This window comes from Otolemur garnettii, unplaced genomic scaffold (assembly GCF_000181295.1).
Source record: "Otolemur garnettii isolate 467f Iridium unplaced genomic scaffold, OtoGar3 scaffold00108, whole genome shotgun sequence".
Lineage (NCBI taxonomy): Eukaryota > Metazoa > Chordata > Mammalia > Primates > Galagidae > Otolemur > Otolemur garnettii.
The window spans coordinates 4,577,945-4,595,516 of NW_003852503.1; the positions used below are offsets into that span (position 1 = coordinate 4,577,945).

Below are 17,572 nucleotides of genomic sequence, written 5' to 3' on the forward strand. Positions count from 1 at the left end.
CACCATCTGGGATAGGGAGAAATGATGCAGCAGGAAGGCTTTAAGCTAGACCAGAAGGAGAACAGGGTAAGGTGGAGGAAGAGTGACTAAGGAGGTTCACGAGATCTCTTCTTTGTCAGGCCTTTAAAAATAAAAACGGCCTTCTGTTTCAGGGCCCTTCCTCAGCCATAATGGTGAATATCATGGCCTATGGGTGCTTTTTGCCCACTTGCCTATGACGTAGATTCCAAGGGCCATCAGGAAATGCTCTTTTATGGAACTTCAGCAAGCAGATTTGGGGCTGGAGGGGGTCAGGACCCCAGCAGATTGGGTTGCGTGAAGTCAGGCCCTTAGGGGCACAAGTGGTAGGGACCTGGGGACCTCTTCCCACAGATGGCCCTCAGTGTCCACTGGAGGGGTGGACATCCTCACCATTCAGGTTGAGCTCCAGCAGGGATACTGGTGAGATAGGGCTTGGGCCAGCTGGGGAAGGAAGGACAATTGTATCATTTTCTTTCTTCCCCTAAGAAGGTCACTTTGGCCCTTGGATTGTGGGAATCCCAAGGAGACTCTGCTCCCCACCAGGCATCCAAATGGAGCAGCCCCTCAGGGAAGGACGGGCCTGTACCCTGGCCCAGGAGAACCAAGAGACCAGTCCAACAACACCCACTGAGAATCCCGCTGAATAAATACGGGCTGAGACAAGTCAAACACCATCTCTGCCTGGCCAGGGAGGACGCTCCTGCACACGGGGAGAGGGAGCCCTGCTCTGCCTGGTTGGAGAGACGGCCTCCCTCACCATGCCCTGGGCTCTCCCTCCTCTGGGCAGCCTGAGCCACTCACACATACTTCTCTCCTTCACTGTTCATGCCAAAGTCAAATGATTTACTAACTGATCTCTCGCATGGGACTGTGGGCTCCCCAGTGACAAGATCTGGGACTCATTCACATCTAGATGTTCAGTCCCTGACTTAGTGCCCGGCCCACAGTAGGTTGTTCAATAAATACGTGCGAAGAAATGAATAATTAACAACATCCGATGGTCTGAGCTAAATGTCTTCTGAGCAGGACAGAGAAGTTACAGGAGCTGGGGGTTGGCAGTGTTCCCATGGGCTTGGGTTGGAAGGAAAGCCTCCTGGAAGACAGAAATTGGCCTCCTCTTCCCTTTCGCCTTGAAGCACTTGCACCTCTATTTTCTTTCTGTAGGACAGTTGAGCGTGGCACTCTCCAGCACCCCTCTTTGTGTCCTCCCCCTTACAATCTATGCTTCCATCTGGGTCATCTGAGATGTGTTAGAACAGGCTCCTGCTGGCTCTGGAGAACTGTGTGTTCTCTTCCCAGCACGCTTCACATTGGTGATAGGGTGGGAGAAATTGGCAAATACTACAAACCAGTGCTTTTTCACCTTGAAAGAGCCAGTTGCTAAACTTTTATCAGCACACACCTGCAATCCACCCACTCACCTACTCACTGCTTATCCATTTCCTTCCTTCCTTCCTCTTCTCTTTCCTCTCCTTCCCCCCTTTCTTCCTTCCTTCTCTTTTCAATTCTTTTATCCAATTCTCTGACTGTTCAGTCATCCATCCATCCATCCATCATCTCTCCACCCACCTATCCAGTATCAACACATCTCTTAGCCATCTATTCATCCATTTTCCTTTTTGTTCCATCCATCCATCCATCTGTTCATTCACCCATCTGTTCTTCCACTCACCCACAAATGCCTTCGGAGCATCTGTTCTGTGTCAGCCTATGCCTAAGGTTCAGAATCTTTCCCCAGATTTCTGGAGGGTAGGTGCAGGAACTCAATGAGGAGCATGGAGCCAGCATGGATGGATGTCGGAACTGTAGCCAGAGCCCTGTGGTTCCTTCTCCTGCTCCTTCTTGTCCTCCCAGGGTGAAAGAGAAAGAGAGAGTGGCATGTTCCCATCCAGCAGACCAGGACAGTGCTTCTCTCTCTCCCTCTCCTATCCCCCTCAGTTCTCAGGCAAAAGCCTAGTGAAATAGGCTTTTTGAGATGGGGATCCCTGGGCCTTCTGGGGCCTCAGGTGAGAGGGGAATCCCCATCTCCAAGTCAGCATTCTCCACACCCAACACCACCCCCACACACCTCCTCTTAAAACTCAGCTGCTTTATGAGCCAGGCTTGTCTCTGTTCCCAGGGGCTGTTATTGCAAAGGATTAGCTGTTCAGCCTGGCGAGCCAAAGGGGCAGGGGCTTGCAAAGTTTGACCTAGCCTGAAACCCACTCCCCTCTGCACAGCCCAGAAGCTGCCACACCAGCTTTACTCTCTGTCTGCTCTGCCCTGTCCAGCCTGGTGTGGGAGAGGCACAGGCCTTTACCCAGTTGGGGAGTGCTGGCTTCCCGGGACCTGGCCCGGGGGTCACAGTCCCACAGTCCAGAAGTACTTGCTGGGCATGTCCTACAAGAGCTGAGGGTCCCCAGTGTTCCTGCAAAGAATCAGGGAGGGGGGAGGATGCAGTTGTTTTTCTTGCTCTCCTTCCCGAGGTCTGTGTTTACATGATAGTCACATGTGAACCGCTTACTTCTGAGATTGGGAGTCCCAAACCTCACTGGCCTCTTTTTGGATGGTATTACCTATGACCTGGTCCAGAGAGGACAGGGAGATGTTTTCTGAGTCACACAGCAAACCAACTGTGAGGACAGGTGCGAGTCTCCCTGGCCGGCATTGCTTGGAGTCCCCTTGTCCTTTGGATCTAGGCATGTCCTGACTGGCTCTGATATAAACGAGATCTACGTGCATCTTGTTAGGACCACTAGGGTAGGAAAGACTTTCAGAAGCCTTCTGGTGAAAAGTTTGGGTGGCTTTATGACACCCTAGCTGAAGAAGGGACTTTGGAACCTCAAAGCCTTTGGGTTCAAATACCAGCTTGACCACTTGACTTAGGCCAGTGAGTTCCCTTACCTAGAGCTTCAGTTTTCTCATTTATTAAAAAGGCATAATTGAACAGGTTATAGCGAGGCTCAAATGAGCTCATATATATAAAGTATCAGGAGTGTGCCTGGGAGTTGGCAAGCAGCCATGTCACCAAGTCCTAAAATCCAAATCAAACTAACCCCCACCTTCCTTTTAAAGTGAGAAGCAGCTGCCTGTCCCAGGGTGGAGAATCTGTCCTCTGAAATCCAGGCCTCAAATTACAAGGCTATTTGGCTTGTGTGACCCAATTAATAGTCCTCAGTCCCCTGGGCCTCTGTGGACACCTCACCTCCTGCCCCTGGGCCACTCAGCTCAAGCCTGCCCACCTGTGAGGATGGAGGCCCCCACTTCCCTGACCAGGAGCAAGCACATCAGATAGAAGTAGCCCGACTGGTTGCTGAGTTGTGGAAAATAATTAAGCTGGGGGAGAAAAAAAATACTTCTTTTAAAAATCAGGTTAGGCACGAATGTGCAGGGCGTGGCTCCCTGTGTAATTAGCTGCTCTGCCGGCTGTTGGAGCCGCCTGATTCTCCCGGCCCGTTGTGTCAGGCTTGTGCCTGCTCCTCCCCTCCGCCACCCTCCTCCCTCCTCCCCCCACGTCTCCCACAGGTGTGTCTCTGGGCCCTGTGGCTGCCTGCCCCACTCCCTGCCAAGACGCCCGCTGGAGAGGTCACCCACCCTGTAGCCCCAGTGAACCCAAAGCAGACCCGCCAAGCGACCCGCAATGGACGCTGCAGATGCCTCCAGGAGCAACGGGTCCAGCCCAGAAGCCAGGGATGCCCGGAGCCCATCGGGCCCCAACGGCACCCTGGAGAATGGCACCAAGGCCGATGGCAAGGATGCCAAGACCACCAACGGGCACGGCCCGGACACAGCCGAGGGCAAGAGCCTGGGTCCCACCCTGAAGGCAGGGGAAGGGAAGAGCGCCCTGTTCTCGGGCAACGAGTGGCGGCGGCCCATTATCCAGTTTGTTGAGTCCATGGACGAAAAGAGCTCCAACTACTTCAGCATGGACTCGGCGGAAGGCAAGAGGTCACCGTACGCGGGGCTCCAGCTGGGGGCCTCCAAGAAGCAGCCAGTCTCCTTCGCCGACAAGGGGGAGCTGCGCAAGTCCATCTTCTCGGAGCCCCGCAAGCCCACGGTGTCCATCGTGGAGCCCGGGGAGGTCCGGCGGAACAGCTACCCCCGGCCGGACTCGGGCTTCTTCCCGCGCTCCAAGTCGGGCTCCGAGGAGGTGCTGTGTGACTCCTGCATCGGCAACAAGCAGAAGGCCGTCAAGTCCTGCCTGGTGTGCCAGGCCTCCTTCTGCGAGCTGCACCTCAAGCCCCACCTGGAGGGCGCCGCCTTCCGGGACCACCAGCTGCTCGAGCCCATCCGGGACTTCGAGGCCCGCAAGTGCCCCCTGCACGGGAAGACCATGGAGCTCTTCTGCCAGACGGACCAGACCTGCATCTGCTACCTCTGCATGTTCCAGGAGCACAAGAATCACAGCACCGTCACCGTGGAGGAGGCCAAGGCCGAGAAGGAGGTGACCCGCTGGGACCCCGAGCCGCCCCCAGCCTCTCCTCCCTCACCCACCCCCTCCACCTTGCTCGCCTCTGTGGGGCTTCCCTAGTGCGTGTGTGTGGGGGGCTGATGTCTCTGCTACCCACGACTCTCTCAGAAAACGTTCTCCCCCTGTCTTCCAGATTGGGGGTCAGAGGTGGCTCCTCAGTCTCCTACAGTCTCATTTCTTAGATGAGCTAATAGAGGCTCAGAAAAGATGGTGGGGTTGACCAAGTCGTGGGCTAAGTTTAATTGACATCAGGGCATAAGACCCAACGGTGCACAACTTCCTCCTGGGCTCTGCGCTTGCCTGGGGTGTCACTTCTTTTTTTTTCCTTTAAGGGAGAGAGAATTCTTCCTACCTGAGCAGGACGGGCCCCAGGGAGATGGCTTGTGGGGGAGGGGAAATACCAGAAGGAGGGAATTTGGGGGGCCACAGTAATGTGCTTTTTGCTGGCTTTGCAGTTCGCGTTTGGGTACAGCGGCTGCTTGTTGGATCCAGCCCCTCACGGCCTCCTTTGTCCTTGCTCAGCTGGGCTGTGTGCGTCGCATGCGTGATTGCACAGACGTGCCTATGCCTGCAGATGGACACCAATGGTGAGGGTGGGAGTTGGTGTGTGGATGGGGCAGAAACGTACAGACAGTACTCGACCGACGATGGTGTGAACACAATACGTTTTGAGTACAGTACAGTTATCCAGTAAGTTACATGAGATAGTCAGCGCTTTGTTATAAAATGGGCTTTGTAGGAGATTAATTTGCTAAGCCTAGACTAACATACATGTTCTGAGCCTGTTGAAGGTAGGCTAAGCTGTGATGTTTGGTAGGTGAGGTGTATTAATGACATTTTCAGTTTATGATGGGATTATCGGGAAGTAACCCCCATTGTAAGCTGAGGAGCATCTGTGTATGTGTGCATCTTCTGTGCGTCTGTGGATGTTTGTATACATCTGCGTATGTGATAGGTAAGTGTGTTTGCTGAGTTGTGAGTCAAGTCATTCTGCCTGTGCTTCTACTGGGAGGAGCAGAGGCAAATGGAGGCTTGTGGATGTAGCGCCCTGGGGAGGGTGATTTGGGCTAAGGGCCCAGCTGTGGCTGCTGCCCTTTGTCCCACAGATGCTAGGTCCACTGGCCCCTGCAGCAACACAGCTCTCTGCTGTGAGCCACCGCCCTGAGGCAAACCTTCCGGACCACCAGTGCAGGGGACTCGGCTTTCTTCAAGGGCTTCTGCACCCTTCAGAACGGGGCAGCACAGGGGTCCCCTTACACAGGCTTTCTGAACATGAACTTGTTGATGACTCTTTCCGGGCACCTTTTGCCCACAACCCTGGGTGGTGAGGGATAAGTTAGAGATAGAAACAGAATCTTTCCCGAAGAATCATTTGGCCGGGGAGGTGTTCCTAGCTTCTTCCAACCTCCCACTCCTGCCCAGCTTCAAGCTTCCTACTGGGAGATAGAGACTGGGCAGACCTGTGAAATCCACTCCTAGGGAGCTTACTTGGGAAGTCAAAACAGACCAAGAGGTAACCACCTTCATCCATGGCAGTCAGTAACTTACAGAGCCTCAGAACGGGTTTTAGGGCATGTGATAAAGTTCGAGTCTGGGTATTTGCTTCTAACTAGCTGTAAGATTATGGATAAGTCTCTTCTAGTCTCTCAGCCTCAGTTTCCCTATATGTGAAACCAAGGGATGGGGGGCTAGATGGTTGGTTTTCAAATTATCACACAGAGCCCCAAGATTCTTGGAAATACCTTTTAGGCCTAAGGGTGGGGCAGGGGGCAAAGAGGTATCAAGAGGGCAGAGGCTCCAGTGTTGCTTGACTACAACAAGGCACGCTTTTATTGATCTGTGTTCTATGTAGCATTTGGCTCCAAATTTTATCTGAATCAAGGATATCTCCACTTAAGAAAAGCTCAAATGCCCCTGGAAGAGGTGGTTCTGGTGGGCAGGAGGGTCCTAGGCAGCCCTGTCTGGAGGCAGCAGGAGCTCAGAGTTCACGTTCTGGTATGGAAGCTGCTGTAGGACTCACAGACACAGTCTTGCCCTTCAGGACCCATGATGTAGGTCAGGAGGCAGAACTCAGGTGCACAAACAAGCCTGGGAGCACCTGCCAGTTCCACAGAAGCAGCCATGAATAAGCCAGTCCTGGGGGATGAGAGGCCCCGCCTGGTGGGGCATTGGCAGCCCTCCCGCACCTCGCAGATGGGGCACAGGCCTAGAGGAAGGAAGGGGCCTGTTCAAGGTTCTTGTTTGAACAAGAAGCTCCCTAAGTCCTCTTCCAATGTTTGAGAGCACATTAGGGAAAGGGCCCCATGGAAGGGGGATTTGGGATACGTGTGTTTTAGGAAAAAATGCTGATCCACCAGGGTGACTTTAATGGTGAGAGTCAGGTACCCAGTGCATATGCGGGCACTCATACCTGTGGCATCAGGATAGGCAGGGAGGAGCAGGGCCACTCAGCCAAAGCTCTGTGCTGGGTCTGAGCAGTTGGTCTAGGCCTGGCTCTGCCAGAATGTCAGATGTGGGGGACCTCGGCACAGAGCAGGGTTAGTGGGTCGATAGCCAATATGGACAAGCCTTGCCAGTCCTGGCATCCTCTGGAGGCATCTCCTGCAGACCCAAACATCAACCCACACATGGCTTTTTGCAAGGAGACCCACGCAGAACCTGTTCTGCGGGCCTGCTGGTGAAGGCCTGCTGAGGTCACCTCAGATCTGTCTCGGTTGGTTGCATGGGGCTGTGGATGACACCCATGGCTGTGGTGCTCATCTCCTGGGCCTCAGCAGGAACTACAGACTCCAGGCAGAATCCATGTTAGAAAAAGGTCATTATTTGGTGTAGCAACACGATCATTCCTTCTTCTGGTGGCCCCTGGGTCAGAATGTTTCCAGTTCTACTCAGGTGTCACAAGAGCTTCCCCAGATGTCCTCCTGTCAACCCTCCTGCCGCTGGACATTTCCCAGGCTAGGTTAGGCGGGTGAGATTAAACTGTTTGTGTACAGCCGTTCAGTATCTCCTGGCCCTTCTTTCTGTCCAGCCCAAGCCTCTCCTGTTGTAGTGCCCCAGGATATTAGGACCCCTCTCAGGAGGATAGCTGTCTGCCCTGGGGTGGCCCTGCCCTGTCCTGGGTCTGGCCTGGGCTCTAGGGTGATAGCATGACAAGGCAAATGTGAAGGACACTCAGCCTCGAGTGTTGCCCCGAGGGTCTCAGCCACAGTGCCTCATCCTCCTTCTCAACCCCATCATGGGGTTTAGTTCGCTTTTCTCACCATGCTCCATGGTGTTGCTTTTCATTTAATGGCCCAATTCTTTCATGAGGCTGAGCCAGCAGGCTGCTGGGCACGGGCAGCCTCTAGTTCTGGGGTTTCTGAGCTGTGTTGTTCTGGGTGGGAACACTCTTTGGGCAGGCAGCAGTGACTGGGGTTTGGGAAGGAGGGTAGGCTAAAGGCCAGAGGTGCCCTGGAGGGGACTATACAACAGGGTGGGTGAGAGAGGAGATGGGGTGACCTTTCTGGGTGCTGAGAGGGAAACTAAAAGAGATTTGGAGACAGGAAGCAGGGGAGGAAGGTGGCAGGTGGGAGTAGCCCAGAGCACACCTGTGGCCCAGGTGTAGGCTTGGCACTTGCGTGGTCACTCCTGACAGCAGTCCTATGGGCTGAGGGTGACTGCACCTGATTTTACAGGTGAAGAAACAGGCTCACAGATGCCAAGAGAGTTATACAAGTTACAGTACTGGAGAGTGGTATAGCTGGGAGTCTTCTCCACCATTTTAAACCTTTCTGTTTCTGTAGGATTGCTCACAGCAACCTCAGACTCTTGGGCTCAAATGATCCTTTTGCCTCAACCTCCCAAGTAGCTGGGACTACAGGCACCCGCCACAATGCCCAGCTATATTTAGAGACAGGGTCTTGCTCTAGCTCAGGTTGGTCTCAAACTCCCAAACTCAGGCAATCTGCCTGCCTTGAGCTCCCAGAGTGATGGGATCATAGGCATGAGCCACCGTGCCTGGCCTTCCTTGGGGATTCTAACGTGTAGCTAGGTGGGAATCTTAAATCTAGTCCAATTTCATCATGAGGAAACAAAAGCCCAGGGAGGGGCGGTGGCTCCTGGTCTGGAGACAGCCCGGGGGATGCTTTCCTCTTTAATCTCACCCTCCCCTGGTCAGAGGCTGTGAGGAAGCAGAAGGAGCAGTAAACCCTAGTGGAACAGACTAACTGACACCAGACTGTTTGACATCTGGGTGGAAATGGGGAAATCTATCCAGCATTTCAGATTCTTATCCAGATAATTACCATTTGTCTGAGAGTACAAATTCGGCAATTAACTGGCTCATTTGGCAAATGTCACAGCTGACAGCCCATGTGGTTAATCCAGGCCAGGGGAAGATCAGGGCCCATCTCCTCTTCCCTGGAGGCAATGCAGGTGCATCTGTCCAGGTGAGTGCTCAGGTGTTTCTGTGTCTGAGGTCCTGTCCAGGCGAAGGCAAGGCCAGCTGCTGTGCCACCGTCTGCTTTCAGAGAAATTTCTGGTCACCCAAAGCTGAAGAATTTCATGGCTGAGTGGCCTAGGCAGGGCCCATCCCCAGCATCACCAGACCAGTATGGGAGATGGAAACAAAGGAGGCATTGAAGGACAGGCCTGGGCAGAGTGAGGGAATGAGCAGGAAGCAGGAGGACGTCAGGAGGGAGGTGCGGGCAGGGGTGGGGCCGTGGGGAGCTGAGGCCTTGTCACACATCAGGGGCTCCAACCACATTCCAAGGGAGGAGGGAAAAGGGGGGTAGGAAACTGGGAGGCCATGGAGAGGGCACTGGGAGGAAAAGGGGGGCCACAGGAAAGAGGAGAAATAGTGCCACCTGCGAGGTAGAGAGAGAGCCTGAGAGGGGTTAGCAGGCATGAAGGGGAGGGAGTAGCAATCTCTCAGAAAACACAGAGGCTGGTCTAGAGTCACTGCTCTTCAGGCCTTGGAATTGCTTCTGAGTCCTGTAGTTGCAACTTGGCCCCATTGCTTTCTAAACGTGCGAACTCAGACAGGCTATGTGGTTTCCCAAGGCCTTGGTTTCCACATCTGCAAAGTGGGGATAATGCTGCTTACCTCCACAGGGGGCTTTGCAGATTAAAGGAGAAAATTTCTGCCCATGGTCGATGCTCAGTGACCCAAGTTACATTCTCTCCTCCAAGTGCTAAAGAACAGCCCAAAGTTTTCTCATGGTCTAGTACTTCCTGTACAGCATCCCTAGAGGTCTCACCCCAAACAACCCGCCTCTGCAGGGTAGGATTCAACCTGGAGCTGTATGGAGTTCCCAGCCCAATGTCCCTCCCAAGAGCCTGCTGTGTCCTGCAAGTCTGGTCTTGCGAGGCGTGCAAGGCCCCTTCCCAGCCTGCGTCTGATTTCCTTAGTGCCCCAAAGAAACGGGAGGCCGAGTCTCTCTTCCACCCTGGATGATTCTTCCGCCCACTGCTGCAGACAGCTCGTCTCCACTTCTAACCCTCACTGGTTCCCGGCTCACCTGCCAACACCTCTGGCTCCCCTCTCCATACCTCAACCAGCCCTGCTGCCCTCTTCCCTTGCTTACAGGATGGACTCCCAGGAGCCTGGCCTCCCTTTGCCCTTGACCTAGACCTGTCATTGTTCTGAGCCCGGCTGGATTCTGCAGTCCCACACTCAATCCATCATTCCTCCCTCCTGGCCAGCAAATCCATGCTCACCTGGGGAGACCTTTCCTCACCTGCGGCCCCAGACATACAGCACTCAGCAGGTCCCCTGCACACTTCTGCTCACTCCAGGCATTTGGGTCCTTGGCCTTCACCTCTGGTCAAGCCTTCTCCCACTTGTGGGTGGTTAGCCCACCCTTACCCCTTTTCCAACCTCCACCTGGTCCCCCCACCTTTCTCCACTCTGCACTTGGTGATGAGCTGAGCTCTATTTTGCAACCTCAGCCTGGAGTCTTAACCTCCCCATGCCCCATGCACTTCTCTCTCTTCACTTGTGTCGAGACAGCACACACACACTACATCTGGATCCCAAGCCAATGACACACACAGTCCTCACCTCTGATCACCGTCAGAACCTCACCTGATCATACCTGCCCGCTCTCCAAGCTTGCTTATGCCCAGCTGACCTGGACACCACTCTGCACTCACTCCTCTGGGCATGGTGCTAGCAAAAGGACCTAGCACAGTACTGGTCCATGGACAATGGGACTGCTGTCCAGTCGGTGCTCACTGAGTGCCAAGTTCCTTCTGGGAGCTTCCCTCCCTGATCCCAATCCACCCCACAGCCTCCCTGGATGGCCCTCTCACCACCTCCATAGAACAGATAGCTCCAGGGAGGCATGAGATGTGGAGGAGCTGGTGAAGGCCACCAGTCTGCAGGTGGTGGTCACCAGTTTTCAAGTCTGGATTCCCCATCCTGTGCTGGGGGTGAGCTCTTTCCTGACCCCCAATTGCTCATTTCATGGAAGGCTTCCTTTCCTCCATTCATGGCAGGCCTGAGGGAGGGAGGGAATGAACTTCTCGGCTTTCCTCCTCATTAAGCCTTGTTCTAGGGTGGTAAGGTGGGGCAAGAAACTGAGGTGCCAACCCCACCATACCTGAGCCAGATTAGGAGGTCTCAGCTGCAGTGGGTCGAAGGCCTCCCACTGTCCCCTTGATCTCAGGCCTCACTCGGGAGCTCTCCAGGGGTGGGAAAGTTGCCCGGGACAGACTCATTGTCCAGCCTCTTCCTTGCAGCTCAGATCCATCTACCACATCCAGCTCCTCAAGGGTCTTTGGGGCTGCTGGGCCTGCCAACCTTTGTTTCTGGGCCCCTAGGCCGTGCATCATCAGCGTGTGAGGGTCAGGTCTGCCATCAGCAGTGGGTCTTCCTCTCTTTGCTGTCCTTGGCCCACTTCCCCCGGCCTTGTCCAGAGACAGGCCAAATCCCCTTCTTCATCTCTTTAGAGTCCTCTCTTCTTGACAGCCTTTTTCCATCTCTGGGGACAGCATTTTTCATGCTATGGGATTTCCAGCCTGGGGATGGGTGTGATGCTTGCTTAGAACAAGTTAGAGTCTCATTGCCTGGAGAGCCCAGGAGCATGATGGTGGTAGTGATGGGGCAGACCATGGGATCAAGGACTCTGGGGAGTTCTGTGGCTCCTGCCTCATGATTGACCCACCCTCTGAGCTCCTTTTCCCAGACAGCCCAGGAAGCTCTATCTACATCAGCTCCACTTCCCTGGGTGCCTATAGCAGGCACCGGTGGTACCCTCCACTTGGTGGGGCATTCAGAGGTGTGCCGTGTGGTGCAGCTCCAAGCCCAGTGGCTCATGACTCATTTCTGATGGAGCTCACATTTCTAGTGGTTTGTGGCTTCCTCACCCTGGATATTCTTTTGGGTTCCTCAGGAGACAGCCAGAGAAAAGGGTGGGGCTCTGCATTCAAAACCCAGTTGTGGTGGTGAGATTGTGAGCAATCCATGGCTTTCTTGGGTGCCTTGGTCTTCCTGCCTGTCATGTGGAGATCACCCAGCTGTCTTCCAAGCTGGAAGGGGCTTGGAATGTCCTAGATGGGAGATCAGAACAAAAGAGGTGCCTCTTGGCTTATTGAAAGGGGTTGGCTGTAGTTTCATGCCACCCCTCTCATCTCTGTTACAACTGATTTTTGGAGAAGGGCGTTTCCCTGAGTGGAAGGCAGGTAGAGATATGAGAACTAAAGTCCTAGCACCTTCCTGATAGCACCTCTTCCCACCTCACCCCAGACCCCGACAGTCTGCATCTTCCCCTGAGCAGAGGTCCCCAGAGCCCCCCCTTCTCAGCCTCTCTACCCTTGGCCTCATTCTCTAGTCTTCTCCTTCCCCAGCGACGCTGGGTAAAAGTCCCTGTCTTGCCCAAACTGCAGAATGCATTCCCTTTCTCATAAACAGGTTTATAGCTGAGCTTGCCCAGACAGAGTCCTTGCCAGCGGCAATCCTGGCTCCTGCTTGCAACACAGGCCCCACGTCATGCTGTAGAAACGGTGTACACTGTTACTGTCATGAGACACTCCCTGGGCTGGGCTGAGCCTGGCCAGATCCCCTTCCCTTTCTCTCTCTAGTGGCTCCTGGTCTACTGAAAGGAGCAAGAACCCCATAAATAAGTGTTTCTCCTGCTTATGTTGCATAGAGGAGCAAGGCAGAGGGTTAGCCCTTATAAAGACGTGGCGAGGATGTTTGGCCCTGGTGGCCTGAGGGTACAGTGAGGTGCTGTTTGACTCATTGCTGGATCCTTGATGACTGGCACAGCGCCTGGCAGATCTGAGGTCTTGACAAATATTTGCTGAATGAAAGGCTGAGGGATGAGTGATGAGCCCTGTCTGAGAGTTTGCTCCCTGGGTGGATCCACTCCCTGGGTTTCTGGTTCTTGTTTATCTCCTTCTCTGATCTGGGCCCTTTCCCTACAGACAGAGCTGTCACTGCAAAAGGAGCAGCTGCAGCTCAAGATCATTGAGATTGAGGATGAAGCTGAGAAGTGGCAGAAGGAGAAGGACCGAATCAAGGTGAGCAGCCTCAGCTGACTGTACCTCAGCCCACCTGGCTCCCGGGAGGAGGCAGGCCTAGGCTCCCATTTGAGGTTTCCAGCCCACATTGATGTCCCATGCTTGTTTTTGCTGGGTTCTCTCATCTCATTTGGTATTCCCACCCAATGCCTTTTTTAGCCTGGGCCAGGCATTCAGATGGGATCTAGCTTCATTTTATATCATCCCAGCAAATAAAGACCCCAGCTCTGTCCTATGATGTGTCTTCCAATATCCTCCAGTGTCTACTCTGCCTAGTCGACTACCCAGCCACCAAACACGTGTCGTTTCTGCTCTACTTATGCCAGTGTGGCTAAATGTATGCCTGCTGTGGTTTGGATAGTTGTAAATCACAGTCTGAAATCTTTGACTCTGGACCTTTGCTGCATAAACAGCCAGCCATTCGTTTTCTGAATGATGCTTGGCTCTGGCTGGGGTTTCTGGGGACATACCCTGACTCATGGGAGAACTTCCAGGCCCACAGGGAGTCACTCAGCCGTGGAGTGATGGCTCATGTCAACCCTTGCAGGGGAAGAGGCCACAGGTGGATAAGGAAGGGTGGGCTGTAAAGAACCCGGCCATCTCTGTTAGTAGCTGGCATTCCTCAGTGGTGCTTTTGAGTGAGATTCTTAGCCAAATAGGCATCCCAGGTTGGGACAGTAGGAATGCCCTGACCCTGTGCTGGAGCATAAAGATGTACCCCACTAGGGAGACTTTTTCATTACTAAATTCTCCTTTCTCCTTCCCTTGACTCTGGGCCCAGAGCTTCACCACCAATGAGAAGGCCATCCTGGAGCAGAACTTCCGGGACCTGGTGCGGGACCTGGAGAAGCAAAAGGAGGAGGTGAGGGCTGCCCTGGAACAGCGGGAGCAGGATGCTGTGGACCAGGTGAAGGTGATTGTGGATGCTCTGGATGAGAGGGCCAAGGTGCTGCATGAGGACAAGCAGACCCGGGAGCAGCTGCACAGCATCAGCGACTCGGTGCTGTTTCTGCAGGTAAAAGCGACTCCTCTACCACCCAATCTCTCCATCTCCCCCATCCATCTTCCCAGATGCTCATCCATCATTTGTCTAACCACCTATACATTCATCCACCATCCAGACAACCATCCATTCCAGCTTCATTCCATATGTCCTTTTAATTCTTCCAAACAATCCATTTTCCTACCTTACTGTCAAGGTGGCATGCAAATATCACCTTATACTGACTCCAGCTGACATGTACTAGCAGTGCTCCAGGTTCAGTGGGAGAGAGTTCTGTGATTGATTAAGGATGCCTGCTTTGGGCATAGGGGAAGCGGCATGTGTCTGCTGCATACTTGTTATCTTTGATCTTGTCTGTCTGTCTATTCATTCTTTCATCCTTCCATCTGCTGCAGTGTTTTGGATGCTACCGCGTGCCCGCTACTCTAATAGGTGCTGTGGCAAATAGAGAAGTAAAAGACATGGTTTCTGCCCCCAAGCAACTGCAATGCAGCTGGGAAGATAAGACATGTACAATTAGAGAACAATATGGAAAAGTATGTAATTAAATGATAAAGCATATGGCTTGGAAGATAAGTGCCTGTGGATGCTCAGAGAAGGACAAGCAGGCTGGAGAAAACTGAGATAGCTTTGTTAGGAGGAGGAGGAGAAGGAGTTAGAACTGGGTCTTGAAGGCTGGTTAGGATTTGAGAAAGAGGAAGCATTCTCCACTGAGGGGCAAGGGAAGTAAGAAGTGCAAAGGTGTCCAGGCAGGATTGAGTGTGGGAATGCCACCATGATTGACCCAGCAGTCAGTGGTAATACCTTTTATTTATTTAATGCTTTCACTCCCAAAGTCTCCCAGCTGTGTCCCTCTCATAATCTCCTATGATATAGAGATGATGGACCTGGTTTAGAGGTGGGAACTGTGGAGTCACATATCCAAATGCTAGTGCCATCGGGATGTTGGCATCTAGGTTATTTCAACTGAATCTTTTCACTTTACAGAGAAGCAACTAATGTCTGGTGAAGAAAAGTGTGGGGCTAGTTAATAGCAGAGCTAGGACTAGAATCCAGCTCTTCTGGCACCCAGGGCTGAGTCTACCAGCTGGAACATGAGAACCCCCGTAGAGAAGGGGCCCCATAGCTCATAAAGACCAGAATGGTAATGGCTTCTTTCCTTTCTCGGTAGGAATTTGGTGCATTGATGAGCAATTACTCTCTCCCGCCGCCACTTCCCACCTATCATGTCCTGCTGGAGGGGGAGGGCCTGGGACAGTCCCTGGGCAACTTCAAGGACGACCTGCTCAATGTGTGCATGCGCCACGTCGAGAAGATGTGCAAGGCGGACCTGAGCCGTAACTTCATTGAGAGGAACCACATGGAGAATGGTAGGTTCAAGGCCATGGCGTTTGTCCCCAGGTCAGTTCCTGCTGCCTGGTGCATGCTGACATTCAGCTGGCTGGCCCCTCATTGTTCCTACCCACCTAAACCCCACTCCATCTAAGGGTCATGGATCCTACTGCACTTGAACTTGCCTCCAAAGTTATATACCTATTGCAAGGGGTATTCTGAGCAGGGAGTACCTGGGCACTGGCTGCACAAATGCCTCCTTCCTGTGGTCATCCACCAAACTCAGATTTATATCTGATTGTCAAGCCCAACCAATAGCTGTATGGATGCTGCCCCTTGCACGGGCCAGGCTGTGAACTGGTGGCTTTGCAGACTCTAGCAGTTGTGAACAAGAACTACAGCTATGCCTGGAGGGATAAATTGCCTGTCACCCTGGTCCTGCTGAGAGCAGTGCTGAGCCAGAGGCTAGACTTGGCCTCATGGGCTGGTCTGGGGACAGTGGGACACAGCATCTTGTGACTCACCAGCTCCCTGAAGTCAGCTTTTCTTCTGAGTCATACTGTCCCTGCAGAGGTCAACCGAATCATCTTACAGAAAGCCTCCAAACCTGAGAAACTACCTTGTTAGTCCTTTTCTACTTAGTCCCTTTGGGGCTAAAGCCTGGGCACTTTCTCCCAGGCCCCACCCAGCAGCCCAGGGCCTTGAGAATATAGCCTTGTTAATGATTTCCAGTCCTAAACACCCCAGAGAAAATGACCCCCTCCTGGTCTCCAGATGAAGCACATGATTCTTTGGGGTGAAGAAGGGGAAGGTGTGTGCAGAAGGGTCGGTATCACTGTGCACCTTAGTGATAGTGGTATTACAGTGTCCCTGTGAAATGTGGGGGACATTTAATCACATCCAAGGACAGATAAACCATTTTAGCAAGACAATCATTTGGCTTCAAACTGCACTCAGATCTTGAAATTCTCCTTCTAATGACAATAAGATGACACTAATGGTGATGGTGGCGGCTGATGATGATTGAGTGCTCCCTGGATAGTGGGCATTGCGCTGAGCTCCTTCTGGCCATCACCTTATTTTCCCTGTGGGGTGTATTGCATTTTGTAGATGAGAAGGCTGAGGCTTAGATAAGCCTCCTTTCAAGGGGTGCAGCTAGGTAGGAGGTTCGGTGAGGTCTAATACTCTGCTATTCAGTCTCCCATGATTTCTCATCTGAGAAACTGCTGCTGCTGCTGCCAGTGGCTGTAGCCGTGAGATTGAGGAGTGAGATAATCACTGTCACTGAGCTACACACCCCTCAAGTGAGGTCTGCCCAGACCCAGAAGGATGGCCCTGACTGGGGTGGGGTGGCCCATGAGCCTTGAGGGAATCATGCAGCCTCCCCATGACTCCCTGTCCCATTTCTAGGTCACGATGGTGCTGGCCCTCGCCTCTGTGCAGGTGTGGCCTGCGTCCTGTACAAGGTGTGCATTGAGGTGACAGCCAGGCGCAGGGATGGGTGCTGCTGATTCAGCTGCCCGCACCTGTGCCCGAGGCCTCTGGGGGAGGCTCCTCTGCCTCTGCATTGTATTTCACAGCTGCTGCCTGGTTGTTGGGAGTGTGTTGCTGTAGGGATGGGTGGCCAGTGAGTCAGACCTTGGAGTGACCATCCACTCCTCTCTGGTGCTAGCCTGCCCACCAGACCAAGGACTTATCCCCATCCTCAAAGGCCCAGGCTGAGGCACCAGGCTGCTCTACCCTAGGCTCAGTGGGGGCGAGAGTTGGGCTAACACTGAGGAGAGCATTTGTTTTCTTTTTTTTTGAGACAGACTCTTGCTCTGTTGCCCTGGGTAGAGTGCCTGGTACCATCATAGCTCACAGCAACCTCAAACTCTTGGGCTCGAGTGATCCTCTTATCCCAGCCTCCCATGAAGCTGGGACTATAGGTGCCTGCCACAACACCTGGCCAGTTTTTCTATTTTTAAGTAAAGACGGAGTTTTGCTCCTGCTCAGGCTGGTCTCAAAATCCTGACTTCAAGTGATCCTCCTCCCTTAGCCTCCCAGAGTGCTAGGATTAGAGGCATGAGCCACTGTGCCCGGCCTGAGGGCATTTCCTTATTCTTTCTGTATCTACTGTGTGCTGGGACCCTATTAGGTACAGTGATGAAGATGGGGGTGAGGATCTGAGCCACTCATCCTCTTCATGCCCAGAAGAGAAGGAGAGGGAAGGACAGAAGATGAGGAAGTCATAGGAGAAAGGAACAGGGTGGAGGTGGCGGGGG

General features: G+C 53.3%; 1 protein-coding gene across 1 annotated transcript in view; it reads left to right on the forward strand.

Moving 5' to 3' along the window:
• Positions 1 to 3,640: 3,640 nt before the first annotated feature.
• TRIM29 (tripartite motif containing 29) overlaps positions 3,641 to 17,572 on the forward strand; it is a 25,461-nt gene continuing 11,529 nt past the window's right edge. The window contains exons 1-5 of the mRNA XM_023517300.1: positions 3,641 to 4,444; positions 12,878 to 12,973; positions 13,755 to 13,988; positions 15,148 to 15,346; positions 16,719 to 16,774. Of these exons, the coding sequence (XP_023373068.1) occupies positions 3,641 to 4,444; positions 12,878 to 12,973; positions 13,755 to 13,988; positions 15,148 to 15,346; positions 16,719 to 16,774 (1,389 nt within the window). The remainder of the gene's footprint in view (positions 4,445 to 12,877; positions 12,974 to 13,754; positions 13,989 to 15,147; positions 15,347 to 16,718; positions 16,775 to 17,572) is intronic.